The 16280-nt window shown below is 40.6% G+C and overlaps 1 protein-coding gene across 1 annotated transcript in view; it reads right to left on the bottom strand.

Annotated features, from left to right (window-relative positions):
* Positions 1-16280, bottom strand: part of LOC102794561 (ephrin type-B receptor 1-like) — a 120668-nt gene that overhangs the window by 27666 nt on the left and 76722 nt on the right. The window contains exons 10-13 of the mRNA XM_006804012.3: positions 8620-8785; positions 8115-8220; positions 3936-3997; positions 3632-3829 (exon numbers count right to left, since the gene is read on the bottom strand). Coding sequence (XP_006804075.2) covers positions 3632-3829; positions 3936-3997; positions 8115-8220; positions 8620-8785 — 532 coding nt within the window. The remainder of the gene's footprint in view (positions 1-3631; positions 3830-3935; positions 3998-8114; positions 8221-8619; positions 8786-16280) is intronic.

The following is a 16280-nucleotide window of genomic DNA, read 5'->3' as shown; positions in this document are numbered from 1 at the left end:
TCAACTTACCAAAGTGCCGAAAGAAAACTGAACTACTCAGTAAAATTCTTCTTCAGTAAAAGTCTTGGTTACTTGCTGGCTACACAGTTTTTGCCCATCACTTGTGACGGCAACTGGCTGAAATGAACTGTTCCATTTAAAGAGGTTGGTTACATAGTAACAACATTAACAATGACAGGGGCATCACAGCTAAAATTCATGGTGGAGGTGATCCTTTCTTTTCCATCTCACACTTGACCAGCAAAGAGACAGCGCCATGGTCCAGACAGGGAACCCAGGTCAGATAAAAAAATAACGCTTTATTTGAGTTGACAGCAGCTACGCTTGCAGTTCCAGTGGGTAAAAAGCCAAAAAGAGCTGAAATGTGAGAGTAACAGCAACCATCTGCCTCTGGCAGTTATTTTTTTTTTATATATTATTAAACAGTAATAAGTTTCACGAAATTTGACCAGAAAGATTTTATGCAATCTTGCTCTAAAACAAAGGACAAACAGGAGCAGTCATATACCCATTCACACCTTGACTAATGTGAAAAATAATTCATATCAGCTTAATATATATTCAAATCTGAATCCACTTTGCCAAAATAACCATCTTCAAGAAAGCACCATACTGAACTATCACCTTACTTGCAATATTGAAGAATCCATATTCGCTTCCCTCCCATTAACCAAATGATAGTTTAAAGTGAACCTCCAACCTTTGTGGGCCTAATGCTGTGATATAAGATCTAAAACAATAATGCAAATATGATCAACATATAAATCTTTGAAAAAACTAAATCAATGAGCATTAATATTACCTTTCAAAATCTACTTGTAGCAAACAACAGTCCTGAACATCTGGTAGAGAATACATACAGGCTTAATTCTATTATTCCTGTGAGGCAGAGGTATGGCTTCAGTGCTTCGGCTTTATTTGTCGCTCAGTAATACTGTTCAAACACGAGTAACCAAATTTCAGAAAACCTGGCAGAGCATGAGTGAAGAAAGATCCTATTAAATTTAGCTGCAGCTCCAGATCGCTTTCTTTAAAACTGTCACACAGACACTGGTCGTGTCTGAGAGTGTGAGTCCCCTTTTCTGACGTCCTGATAACAAACAATAAATATATGCAAATTTTTTCTGGGGGGGATAGAACCATAGTAAACATAAATACATAGCTCTAATATCGTTATATAATCAGTTCTTATTGGCTATGTATGTGCAAAGGTCTTGGGCTACAATTCATTTCTTTATATTTTGATTCTAAGCTGTCATATTTGATTTTTTAATGTAGTCTTGAGCACTAATTTTCTCAGCTTTCTGTGGATTTGTCTTTGGACACTGGATGTTTTTTTTTTGGCTCATTTTCAGTCTAGTCCTGAACATTTTTGGAGGAAATCTTTTTTTCTTTGACCTATCCAGCATAAGTAACTCAAGGATGAACCAGTAACAGACAACTTAGCAAAGCATTTTAAGTTGTATCTTTAGGCACTTTGTAGTAGCAAACTGTCATGGAAACACATATGTTACCATTTTAGGTGACTCCATGGAAAACATGAAAGAGAAAACAGTTTGTTCTGGCACCAACAAAGTGATTCCCAAAGAGCAAAGACCTGAAAACTAATGTCTCAACACGGTGTGCCAAGTTTGCAGAAGGGACAAAAGAAGAAGAAGGAGTTAGGTCCATAAATATTTGTACAGAGGCAATTAACTTTAAATGAAACAACTGCAGCTGAAGTGAAGACTTTCAGCTTTAATTTAATGGGTTGAACAAAAAGATTGCATATAAATGTAAGGCTCTTAACACAATCGCTTCATTTCAAATGCAGGTCAAAAGCAACTGAACTAATTAAATAACTGAAAATAAATTGTTAGTTTCTAATACTTGTTTTAAAAGCCTTTGCTGGTAATAACAGCCTGAAGTCTTGACCCCATGGACATCAGTAGATGCTGCGTTTTCTTCTTTTTAATACTCTGCCAGGCCTTTACTGCACCAGCTTTCAGTGCTTTAGCAGGCTGGTCCAATCTAGCCTTTCTATTCTTGAGGCTTATGAGTGGCTCGCACCTTGCAGTGAATCCTCTGTATTTACTTTCATGCAGTCTTCTTATTATGGTAGACTTGGATATCGATACGCCTATTTCCTGGAGAGTGTTGTTCACTTGGTTGGCTGTTGTGAAGGGGTTTCCTCTTCACCATGGAAATGATTAGAAAAATCCTGTAATTATCCCACAAGGGGAAATTTGGTGGATGATTCTGCAATCATCCACCACTGTTATCTTCCAGGTCACTCACTCCTAATATTGTAGCACTTTCTCAGATGGTTTTTTTCTGGATGGCTTGTTTCACCTGCATGGTGCGCTCCTTTCATGTTGTCTGTTTATAGCAAAATCTTCCAAATCAAACCTCAAATCAACTTCAGGCCTTTTATCTGCTTAAGGGATAATGACATAACGAAGGAATTGCCCACACCTACCTGAAATAGCTTTTGACTCAACTGTCCAACTACCTTTTGTGCCTTTAAAAAGAGAGTGGCACATATTTAGGACCTGAAACTCCCAAACCCTTCATCCAATCTGAATGTGGATGCCCTGAAAGATGCATCAGGCCCCCAATTAATTCATCCACTGTTTCCCAAAGCCACGTCAAAAATGGTAAAGAAGCCATTCTTGAAAGCTGTATGTCATTATTATGAAGTGGATGAGAATAGAGGTACAACAATGAGTGTGTACAGCCACCATATAAAACACAATGGAGGCTTAGTCATGGTTTTGGAGTTGCATTTCACTCAGCGGTGTAAGGAAGAAAAAAAGAAAGTTTAGTCTGTGCTGAAGAATGAAGTTGGTCATACAAAATATTGACTTTCAAGCTTGTTTGAATTGTACAAACTGTGTTCACACTTCAATAAAACTGCCGCATTTATTTTCCAGTGAAATGAGGGGTGGCTTAAGACCTTTGCACGATACTGAAGCCCAACGACTGATAACTGAAGTGGATGATAACTCACACTCAGCTTTATACTTTAAAGGTGTTCCTTGTTTTTCTTTCCTTCCTCTTTTACTTTCTCCTTTTCTCATCCAATAGCCAACCCCCCCCCCCAGCAGCCCTGGGACTCTCAGCGTTCTCTGTTTGCCAAACATCATAGAGCATTTTTACAGTGAGAGTGCAGATAGCCAAAGAGAATGCATGAAGACCGTTTTAATTTATTCCTGTGAAAGTTTTCAACATGAATAAAACATCTCTCCTGACTTCAAAGGAAAAATAAAGCAAAATAATAAACTGGCATTGTGTGATTCCAGATCTTCCTCATTCACACTAAACCCTGGCACAGTTGAGGAATTTGATTAATTTGCTGTAGAGGATCTGCTCCTTCACATGGCGGTTGGTTTCATTAAATAAACCAAGGTTTGCTTTTCTAGCTTGTGTTTTGAGGCACTTTGTAGAGGATAGCAGTGCTGTGATTGTGGTTATTTTTTCATCTCAACCTTCAACTGATTTTGCTTGAATTGAATGAATGCAGTGGTTATTCAACACATCTGAAAATAAATACAGACTTTCCCTTGCTGAGATTTTCTTTCAGCAGCTTATAGAAACAACATGACGAAAGCGAAAGGGTCACCAAACACATGAAGGCACTTAAAATATCTACCTGATCCGATGACTTCCTCTATTTTGACACAGGAGGGATCGATTTCCTTGGCAAACTCCCGCACAGCCTCATTGGGGTCCTCGTAGGTGAAAGGGTCAATGTAGATCTTGACCCCTGGTGAACTGTGACCCTCAGACAGGCTGGGAAAGGTCACAGTGGGTGTGGGTCCACTGAACATGTCTGGCCTCAGAGTCACCTCTGAGGAGAAAGTCAGAAAGCTCGAATACACACACTGTTTTAACACATCATATTTTATGTATCGCGATAAAGAAATAAAGAGTGCAGTGTTAGGAGGGGGTCGTACCTCCTCCTGTGTTGTACTGCTGCAGCTTGTCACCATATACGCTCTCCTTCAGCTGCCTTCTCCTGCAGACAGAAACACGGACACAGAGATTTACGGGGAAGAAAAAGTGGCGAGTAGGTAAAAAAAAAATAACACAACTCAAAGATAGAAATGTTGCAGAAAGATCATGCTAATTGGTTGTCCTCTCGCTGTTTCTCTTTTGAGGTGAAATAAATTGTTTTCCAGAAGTGTGCTTAAGAGAGTCTGTCAGGAAATCATTAGTATTGGGTGACTTGCTCGTGCTCTTTGTCATCAGCTCTTGTTTCCCGCTTCTCTCCGAGGCTGAAACTAAAGGAATGCACGCGGTAATATTTTAATATGTGGACTGATCTCCACAGCAGACACCTAATACTGAGCGCAGGAGAGACAGCTTGCCGCTCGCTATTTCTGGGAGTTCATGGGGTCACTGAGACTTTGGACATTTCTCATTTCACAGCTAGTTTAAAACTCTTGTCGTATTAAATATTATAATTTAATACTTTTTTTTGCATCACTTGTGCGTGATTTTTTGGTCTACAACTTTATTTCTACTAGGAGTCATTTCAAATCTTTTTTTAAAAAAATATAAGTGAAGTACATTTAGAAATGCTCCCTTCGCGTACACAATCAATGTTATTTCATAAGAATCTTTTGTTCGTGGTCTTGCACTCTAATTTTGATATTTCTACTTCACATAGCCCACCTCTCCCTTAATGTCAGCTAGGACAGGCTCCAGTTCATCTGTGACCCCGTAACAGGATAAGAAAACAAATATTTTATAGTCCAATGCATCCAAAATCTCAAGTTAGATTAACTTGTAGGTCTCCTTGCTGTCAGTGGCTGTGGCCATGAATGACCATTATTCGGAAAATGCCACACTCGGTTTTTGTAGTACCATACGCAGATAAAAAAGTATTGGAAATAGCTAACAATAATAGCAATAGCAGCAGCAAGTGTAGTTTGAGCTTGAATCAGTTGATCAGCGAAAGGTTAAAGACTACAGTGTACAGAGAGGATTTGACTTAAATGCACACACGCGACTGCAAGCAGACATACTGGTAAACATACCGATTCTACATTTAAGGTGAGAGAGTTGCAGCTGTCAGTGGTGGAAACTACACTATATTGGCAAAAGTCAAAACGCAGCCATCCAAATCATTGAATTCAGGTGTTGCAATCACTTCCATGACCACAGGTGTATAAAATGAAGCAGCTAGGCATGCAGACTGCTTCCACAAACATTTGTAAAAGAATGGGTCGCTCTCAAGAGCTCGGTAAATTCCAGAATGTTACTGTGATAGTGGAACAAGTCCAGCTGTGAAATTTTCTCACTACTAAATATTCCACAATCAACTGTTAGTGATATTATAACAAAGATGAAATGATTGGGAACAACAGCAACTTGGCCATGTAGTGGTAGGCTATGTAAAATCACAGAGCTGAGGTGCATCGTGCGCAGAGGTCACCAACTTTCTACAAAGTCAATCTCTACAGACCTCCAAAATTCATGTGGCCTTCAGGAACAGTGAACAATGGTCGAACAACAGCTTTATGTCACCAAGTGCCATGCAAAGTGATGAATAAAGTGGTATAAAGCACGCCACAGACTACAGCAGTGCAGAAGTGTTGTCTGGAGCAACGAATCACACTTCTCCATCTGGATGACTGTGGGTTTGGTGGTTGCCAGGAGAACGGTACTTGTTGGGGCTGTCCCTCATAGTTTCCAGTGAGAGGAACTTGTAATTCTTTCATTTCATGCTCCCAACTGTATGGGAACAGTTTGGGGACCTTTCCTGATCTAACATAAATGTGCATCAGTGCACAAAGTAAGGTCCATAAACGCATGGATGAGTGCGTTTGGTGTGGGAGAACTTGACTGGCTTGCACAGAGTCCTGACCTCAACCTGACCGTACACTTCTGGGACCAATTAGAGCACAAATGCACTTCTGGAAGAATGGTCAAAAATTCCCATAAACACTCCTAAACCTTGTGGAAAGCCTTCCCAGAAGAGTTGAAGCTGTTATAGCTGCAAACCCTATGGATTAAGAATGGGATGTCACTCAAGTTCATATAAGTGTGAAGGCAGACGAGCAAATACTTTTGGCAATATAGTGTATATATAGTAAGGTACCATTTAATGTAACTTCAACTGTACTTTGTTTTAAAAGTATTATTTTACTTCCTAAGACATTTATTTAACAGCTCCAGAAAATAGTTTAAGATGAACATTTTACACAGTTGATAATGTTTTAAAATAGAGCACATTATTAAAGCCGACACCAGTGGTTCCTAACCTTCAAGCTCGCTGAATTACAAAAAGCAGAATGTAATCAGTCAAACGTTTTGTTTTTTAACAGCTGCAACAAATAGGGATTTTTTTGGTTCCAAATTTCTCACATGGTTTAATATCAATCGAAATTCAAATAATATGACACCAAAAAAACCCCATCAAAGATGAAAAACAAACAACAGATTAGTCTATCACATCTTTTTCTTCTTCTTCTCTACCACCAATCATGTCCTCAACCCCTTTATTACCCCTATATATAAAGTAATTCAGCTGCTCATGCACTGATGCCTGTAATTTAATAATACGACACCTAGAAGTGCCAAAGCGGTACTTTTGCAACATTGCTTTAACTTCATTTTAGTGGTCAAGCAGGAGGTGGTGGACTGCCAGAGTTCCTCTCGTCTCCAACTGGAAAAATGATGAAATGCTGCCTCCTGGTTGGGGTTTAGAAGCTAGTATCAAATATGATGGCCTCTTATTCCCAAGTAACAGGAAGTGCAGTGTGACTTGAACCAACAGATTGGCAGAAGATCAGCAGTGATGTTGGTGCTGTACCAGACTGTCATGGTAATGAGATTACCACTCCACCAACAGTCCAACTTTCATAAGACTGCAACAAATAGTGCAAATAGTGATCATGAGATCTAGTAATGACCAAACGACTAAGACCAATGAAATCAGTTTCCTCTGTAGAGGGAATGGGCTCAGCTTTGGAGATAAGGAGAACAGCTCAGACATCCAAAGGGATCTCCTGCGCCTCCCGGTCTCAAGGGAGCCTTCCATTGGAGGTCGTTGGGTATATCCAAACATGAGGTGATCCTAGAATAGACTCAGGGCTCACTCGAGAGATTGGGAGCAACTGGGAACACTTCAGATCCTCCAGGATCAACTGGAAAGTGTTGCTGGGGAAAAGACCCTACTTGGCTTAGTGCCATTGTGACCTGACTGTGTATAAGTGGAAGATGACGAATAGAAGGATGGATGGTGTTTTGTATGGACTGACGGATGGACATTTTAGTACAATTATTCATGCAGAACTTTCACTTGTCATTTATTTTTTGTCACATCAACAACATATAAAAATGTTCATCAGTTAAAGGAGGTACATCAGCTGTGGCTACGCTCCACACAACACACTCCCAGAGGCTTCCATTATCTGGTTTACGCTTAAGTAGCGATAGCTTGCACGGTGAGCTAGGTGCTGCTCATATGGTTGATAAACTTCCATTTTTTTCTTTTTTTCACCATTTTAGCTGAAATAGAAGAATGCATGTGCAGCAGCTCTTTTATTCATTTAAAGGAGTTTTGTTAAAATACATTTATTTGATTGATATTTGTGGGTGTCAGATTTGTTTTACTGGATAATTATATTTGAAACAGATGGCAAATGTCAGGAAAGAGAGCAGGGGATTAGTAAAATGGGTGAGGGATTCTGTTGCTAGGGGCATTTTTATTCATGTGGTATGCTCCATGGCCAATCGGCCCTGAACATTTATCCTGGAAAAAAATATGTTGTTCAGAGTCCACTTACAGCTTTTAAAAGAGCATCTACCAGTCTCTCTCAGCTAATCGATTTCCTCAGCGGTCATTAAATAATGTGATCTAAAGACGTGATGTGTGGAAGCTGCAACTGTGCTACTGAAATGCCGCTTTGTCCACATAATTACAAACACCTTTGCATTTCGTTCAAAGCTCAAAAAAGAGGGGAACTGTTGTTTTAACTATCAGTTCATGTTCATAGTCTGACAAGTGAAAAGTATGTTATTTAATAGGACACGTGTCTAGCATCTCTACCTCTTTGGATTTTGCAGTGACAGACACTTAAGTGCACTTTCGTGTGAAGTGAGCAGGTGTGTCAGCTGTGCATTACCTGGTACAGATGATGGCGATAGCTACTAGTGATACAATACACACTCCACCAACTAGAGAGCCAGCAATCAGAGAGAGCTGCTGTCCGAGCTCTGACTTATATTCATCTGCAGAACACACACACAAACAAATTAAGGAAAAAATATTATATTTCATACTCCTCATATGTTTCAGTCTTGCATACACACAGCTGAGCATTTCTGGAAGGGAAAATATATAACTGACACTTTTTTCTCTCTCTAATATACAGAAAATATAATTTACAAGGCTCATTTTACATGACTGCAAGCACTCTTCACAAACACACACACACAGACACAGACACACACACACACACACACACAGAAAGTGAGGGAGAATTTAATCACTTCACAGCCAGAATTTCACTCTTGCGCAACCCTCTCACATTCCCTCTCTCAGCCCTACACTCGCTTTCCTCTCCACCACGAAAACCCACACCCACACAAACACCTCCACACACTCCAGATAACCACCCACACACTTACCGTCGGTGAGGGTTTGGAAGAGCATGTCTTTGCTGTAGGCTCCGTAGCCCGCTACAGTGCGGGCCCTCACCTGGACCACGTAGCCCGTCCCGGGTCTCAGACCCTCCAGAACCACATTAGGTGTTTCGCTTAGGACCATCGAACTGTTCAGCACAGATGACTGCAACTGCGTGTGAGGTACAGAGACAATTAGGAGATATATTTAAGAAGCACCCCAAACAGTCTGTCTGTAACCAAAATATTCTTTTAGTCTAACTTCAGCACTTGGATTTGGCCAGTATAAACAAAAATACATCCAAAGTAAAACGAAAACAAAAGAAATTGGTAAAAGCACCCTTTGCCAGGCTTCATCACATTGCCCTGTTCCAAATAACAAAAATATTACAGTTACATGTAGTGGCACAATATGTAGTCATGGAGATAGTTTGGGTTTATTAATCCATATTTGGATATCTGTGTTTTCATGTAATGTGGAGCTGAAACAGGAAAAAAAGTAATCCACAGGCCTCACTGTGTATAGCTTTTAGTTTATTAAAACTTCACACAGAGAAGTCACTGGATTGTTGTTTTAGGGAAGAGTGTGCTGTGATACACAGTGGCCAAAGCACGATTGTGTTTAGTCATTTTCATGGTAAATGGTAAATGGACTGGTTCTTATATAGCGCTTTTCTACTCTTTCTGAGCACTCAAAGCGCTGTACACAACTTGTACATTCACCCATTCACACCCATTCGCACAAGCACATTTTTCTAAGTGCTTTTCTAAGTAACATTCACACACACATTCATACTCCGATGGATGCATCGGAGAGCAATTTGGGGTTAGTATCTTGCCCAAGGATATTTGGCATGCAGACTGGGGAAGCCAGGGATCGAACCACCAACCTTCCGATCAGTAGATGACCTGCTCCACCACCTGAGCTACAGCCACCTTGTGGCTATTAAAAAGCAAGGCAACACTTCACATCGGTAGGTTTGGAATACTGGTGTCCCAAACTTAGGCTACGTCCACACGTACACGGGTATTTTTGAAAAAGGAGATTTTCCATTTTCCTTTTAAAAAATAATCCCGTCCACACGTAAAGGCAGAAATGAAGGAAAACGCTGCTAGGAACATGCCAAAGCAACAGGCGGCGATATATTCCTAACCGTGCAGAAATGTTGGCCAATCAGAAGTCTAGAAGCCTCGGTGGGAAAAAGTAAACAAAGCTGGGGCATAGAAGCAGAACCGAGTCGTATGTGTGGAGAGACAGTAACTGTGTATGTATATGTAAGCATTTAAACACTGCAGAGAGTACAATTAACAGTAACAGTATTGTAGAAATTCATTTCACCGAAGCAATAACGTGGCGCACAGTGTGACGTCAAAAAAGGCGCACACCTTTGACGCTGTGTTTTCTGCGTTTTCTCCGTTTTTCTCGTCCACATGTAAATGCAAAAACTGAGTTTTCAAAAATATCCACCCTGGCCGGAGTTTTTAAAAATCTCCGTTTTCAGTGACCGAAAGCGCCGTTTACGTGTGGACGAAAGGTGCAAACGCGTAGAAAAATCTGCGTTTTCAAAAATACCCGGGTACGTGTGGATGTAGCCTAAATAATATCATCATTTCAAAATGCATTTTGTATTTAATCAGTTTATCATTGTCAAAAATGAAAATTTGTTTGATGAATTTGTAACTGTTACAAATTTGCAAAAAACTAAGAAATCGAGAAGGTGGCAAATACTTTTTAGCAGCACTGTGTGTGGGTCACTATCTAACCTAATCCACCTCGAGAATACAAGAAGTCTACGTGTGCCGCCTTTCTTTTTGTTGTAATGATCTCCAGAGCTGAGAGTTGTACACAGACACAAGAGACTCGTCAGTATTACACCCCATGATTCAACAGCTAGAACAACCTTAAGAAGGAATAACTTAATATTTCCTTAATGACTTTCTAAGCCACTGTACGAGGATTTATAGAGGCGCTCACACTTTCTGCTCTTCAGTTAATCAAGTGTGTTTGATTAGCAGCACCTGGCTGCCACTTACCCTCTCAGTTCCTATGGAGGCAGCGACTGATGTCAAATAAATAATGACACAGTGCACATGTTTTGTAGTCCATCTGAGTTTGTATTTACCTCATTCAAAGACCGGATGTATGCACCAGATGTGTAAAACTTTCTTTTTACCCTGACTGTGCACATCAGCAGTTGCTTGTAGATGGATCGATGGTCGCCAGTTTGAAAATATGAACATATTATCCAACCCCTCTGGTCAGCTCTATTGCATCTGTAACCATAACCAGCGCTCACATCACGGCTACACTAACATCCTGGATAAAACGATCTACACCATGGAAAAGTGAGTGATGAATAAAGAAACACTACTTAACTTACACCTCTGTGTCGTAACTAAACACTAAGATTGGGAGACTGCCATTTTTTGCAGCACATAAAGATTCAATAAGTCAGGTTCCTCTTTAAAACAGAAAAGGTCAGAAACAAGCATTTTCCGAGGTGTGAAGCCCTATTAAGATAAGACAAGATAACTCTTTATTGTCATTGCACAGTCATACATAGTACAGTAGTACAATGAAATTGGAAAACTGTCCTACGTCGGCACTACATATAACACAACACGACACGATATGACACATCACAACGCAACACAAACAACACAACACAGTATAATAACTTTGTAATAAAAAAGAAGAATAAGTGTATGTGTATTGCACACTGTTATTATTGCACATTAATTATTATTGCACCTTGTTATAAATATAAATATTATTATTGTTATTGTTTTAAACATTGTTACCTCCCCCTAAAAAAGTCCAGGGAGGTAGCCAATCAGGTCAGCTATTTGCATTGATCAGGGCTATTGCCCTGTTGTAAAAGCTGTCCTTGAGTCTGTTTGTCCGGGACCTCAGCAGCCTGAACCTCCTGCCGGACGACAGCAGCTTAAAACACTGTCCTGGGATTCAAAACTAAAGAACTCCTAAAGCTGCTGCTTTTGCAGACTTGATATTGGTATTCTTAAACAGATTACACCATATGATTTGTGAGGCTTAATTGGATTCAAAATGGGCAGAAGGCATTCAAAATACAGCGGCAGACTGAGTGTTTGCTGAATGAATATAATGATATAGGAAACAGATTCCACACAGCAGAAAACAGCATGTGAGCTTAACCTTCCCTTCCACATCAGTCTCTTATACTAAACTGTAACCAGAGTAAAGGGCAAAGTTGTCCTGTTCTCTCTGGAAACCTAAATCCTCACAGGATCCTCTCAGACATCAAAGGTTCCTCTGGTACAGTTGCAGTCACTGTCAGAAGGCAAGAAGTCAGAAATCTTTAGCTGGCACTTGTGCGATTTCCAACATTTACCCCGTTAGCACCACTTTGTAGCCAACCCTACAAAAACAATAAATAGTCTTTAGCGATCCTTTGTCATTATTTCTGGAAAGATACAGAAACATGATATGTTTTTCCAGTTTTCTTGGTGTGGTAACACAGAATATTGCCACATGAGAACAAATGTTGTTCAGGCTTTTTCAAGCTTACTATCGTTAACATTTCTAAACCCCCAGTTTTTGCCTCATATGATGCTCCTTCCCCTCATATATCTTCCAGTTACGTTTTCACCCCTTTTAACCCCACCCCCCTTCATTCCCTGCATATATAGGTATTTCTGTCACAATGCAGTTAATTAGCTATTACCCTCAGAGACAGGTGAGTATTTGGTCTTCACTCCTTCCATTTCTTCTTCTGGACTGAATTAGGTAGGAGACCTATCAGGCCACTCCAATAAACCAAAGACCACCACCTTGCACTGCTATCTTTCTCTGTCTGCCTTCTAGACTTCCTGTCTTCAGTCAATTTCTTTCAGATAAAAAAAAAAAAAAGCTTCACTGCAGTTAATTTGAAATGGAGTCTGGAGAGAATGGCAGGTATAATGTGGTGATGGCATGAAAGTAGAGGAAGGGAAGCATGCAGTGAGGATGAAGGGTGGTAGGGTGGAGGGGGTCAAAAGCATAGCAAAGATGAGAGGAAGAGAGATGACGGTGGTGATGAACAGGACAGGTCAGGAGGGAAAAGAGTAGGAAGAAATTGAGGGAAAAGCAGATGAAAAAGCAGGGACGGCTACCAGAAGATGGAACGGATGAAAGAGGGTTAAAGATGATTGTTTTTATTATCGTAATCTTTCATAACCAACACTCATCCCCCGATCATCAGCCCCCTTTGTTGCTGTAGGGCCTGTTTACTTTTCCGATATGCGATATCATATAGTACTTATTACCTTCATTCATGTCATCTTATATACTGATTTCTCTTATTAACATATATAAAGGCGGACGCCGCTAATTGCTTTCTCGTAATTAGGACATAACGCAAGGACAAGTGTTAAAGGCTTGAAAAGAATGCGTTATATTTGCAAGTGGACAGAGAAATGGGGTATTGTGTTGGGGGTGAAGTTTGAATTTGAAGGTGTGTGTGTGGGTGGGGGGGAGGGAGGATGAGGGTGGCTCTATGTTTCCCAGAATGAAGAGGTTAGGGGGCAGCCCATCTGGGAAGGCCTGGTAGCCAGAGATAAGTAATGGGGAAAAATCCAGCCTTCTTGCACCATATCAAATCTACTACATTAAAACCTCATTATCTATAGAGTGGGAGTGGAAAAGGAAGGTGCGGGTGGGGAGGATGGGGGGGGCGAGAGAAGGTGGAGAAATGACAATAAACTGCCAGAGCAGGAGGTAGAGTACAGCTGTCTGGTAAGAAAAACCTGTCCTCTCTCTGCAGGCTTATCAAACTACTCCCCGGGGACATCTTCACTTTCAAATATGTGCTAAAATTAGTCTTTATGTGGCCGACTGCTCCGTGGTGTGAAACGCAGCGACTGAATTGGCTTCTGCGTTAAATGATATTGAAGTAAAAGCAGCAGCAAATAAGGCTGACTTAGAGTAAAGTCACTGTCATGATTTTGACTAAGGGTTTTATCTGTGGCTGTCAGACCACAGCTGCAGTACATCTCTCAGTGAGAGCCCTACTTCTCACCGTGTCCTCAGCTCACTTTAATTGCCCTGCGAGAGGCAGAATCTCGACCTCCTCTTCTCTCCCTGCTCTCCATCTTTCCTGGAACTTTGCTGATACCAAAACTGTGAGAATAAGAGGAGCGGTGAGTGCTCCATATGGAGATAGGGCTACTGTGCTCTTCCTGTTATTTATTTATTTTTTGATGATGCCTCAGTGACAACGCTGTGTATGTAGAGTAAAAGACTGTGAAAGAAACAGCCAATGCACAGCTTTGCAGACTCTTGTCTACATGTAGTAGCTGTCTGCTGACAACAGGAGGCAGTGTCAAAAATATGCTGAGCAACAGGTCTGTAGAGTGTACTTTATTGATCCCCAAGTTGAGAAACCCCTGCATTCAACCTATTCACCTAAGCAGTCGGCAGCGGTGTGTGGGGACGGTACCTTGCTCAGGGGTACCTCATGGTAGCCGTTCAGTGGATTCGAACCCCCGACCTTCCACTCGACCTACTGAGCCCTTCCTGCCCATACCTGTAGACCAATGTTCCCTCTAAGCTGCGTGCGTGCGCAATTGCGCACTGGTGGCACGGTCTCTGCGCACAGAAAATCTGCGTTGCGCACAAATTAAAAAAAAAAAAAAAAAAAATCTAACCTGAATTGAAAATAAAACTTTAACAATTCTGTTTTGCAGTGTTAGTCAGTAAGTGACTGGCTGCTCGCACATCGGATTAGAACAAAGCCACCTTATGCGATTCATATTCGTATATAGGCAGTTAATCAGCGTCGTTGACAGGCTACGGCAGCATCCTTATGTGCCGACACCGGTGTTTTAGCTAGCAAAGCGGCGAGGCTGATGTGGAGTTAATGGCAACGTGTACAACCACTGGAGATGTGAGCAGGACAGACGGAAGTTGACGGAAAAAATGTGGACTTTCTACCAGTTTTTAAATTGTGTTGATCGGCCACGTAAAACCAGAGTTATGATAAAAAAATATATTCAATGTTTGTTTTTCCTGAATACTATCGTTGTTTATATTTACTTTGGTAAGAAACGGTAAAAAACAGCATTTTATAAGGAAAACACCGTGAGCAAAAACAAAACCAAAAACCCCCCACCCTTTCCTATTCATCCAAAAAAATACCATGTCGACCAATCAAAAAAAATGACATGGCAACATGGCATTTAGTTGTTTAGGAAGGGGGGAAGTTTTAGGAGTGACGGCGGTGTTTTGAGATGAGAGATTTGCGACATTTAGCGCAAATCTTGTGTAGTTAGTGTGTAGTGTAGTCAATAGTTTTGTTGTGTGTGTCAGAACAATGAGGCAACTACTGAATGTTACAGGTGTTACAGCAGTGATACATCTCCTGTTGTCAGGCCTGCAGGGAACCGGGTTTTGATGTTCTCCTTTATCTCATAGTGGACAGAAATTATTTTTTGGAGTGGCACAAATAATTTGTGTGGCATCAGATTTGATGCAGAACAGCTGATTGTTCTGTAAATAGTTTGAAATGTTTATTTAAAAAAAACTTTGTTGTTTGCATAACTCAGTTACTTTTTTGAAGAAGTAACTATATAATTAATTGCCCAACATTGGTCATTATATACTGTATTTTGCAGAGAGAGAGTTACAGGACTCTCTCCCAGACCACAGACTCATAATACAAGTCAGAGCTTTATTGGAGTTCAAGTTATTTTTACTTCCAACAGTGTTAACATACTACACAGGTCATGAACAAGATTTTTTATAATTTTCATTGTAAGTGGGCTAAAGCACTTAATTAAAAGTAGTCAAACATAAATGTAAATGCTGTAATTTGATTATTTTAATAAACCATGTAACTTGGATGGATTCGATGCTGGCGTGACCACAGTACACGTCTGATGTTGCTCACAGTGGTCTAAGGGGCCGCTCAGGGAGTTTGTGTGTTCGCTCAGACACATGAAAAATTAGAGGGAACATTGCTGTAGACTGTTCTTGAAATTCTAACACATTTGTTTACTACAGTCTTTGTCTGTGCTTTATTGATCTTTTCATGACTTTGTGGGCCCCCTTTACTGTTCAGGCCAGCGTTTGAATCCAGCATTCAACCGATGCATAGCATCAGCAACATCTACATACTGTTGGTTATTTTCTTGCTGTATGTAAGCAAGCCCACGTAGACTGCATAGCATAATCCTGTACTCTGCGTAGCCAAACACCTACGCAAACAGATGACAGACGCAGTACCATGAATCCCACTTGAAACAACTATTATCCGGTTCTGTGCTTCCGGATAATGTTTGAAATACAGCCAGTCCTACCCTGGAGAAACATGAAACATTTTACATTTGAACGACAGATGAAATGAAAATGATATAAATGGTTTTCGTTTATCAGAGATGAGTCACCCTCACCGAGCTTACGGAATCTCTCCTTTATTCCTAAAAGAAAAATCAGCGTGTCGTCTAATGCCCATTATAGATAAGAGACACTGAATCGGCAGGAGTCTAAATGAAAGTTTTGTATAAGAATTAGTGAGGTTTAAGAGACAGTAGTGAGACCTGCTATGGTGTATGGTTTAGAAAAGGCGAGTGGTGGAGCAGGAGGTGGCAGAGTTGAAGATGTTGAGATTTTAATTGGGAGTGAGCAGGAGGGACAACATTAGAAATGGAGG

This window comes from Neolamprologus brichardi, chromosome 17, assembly GCF_056152115.1.
Source record: "Neolamprologus brichardi isolate AB-2024 chromosome 17, ASM5615211v1, whole genome shotgun sequence".
In the NCBI taxonomy this organism is placed as follows: Eukaryota; Metazoa; Chordata; class Actinopteri; order Cichliformes; family Cichlidae; genus Neolamprologus; species Neolamprologus brichardi.
This window is presented reverse-complemented; position numbering and strand designations above follow the sequence as displayed.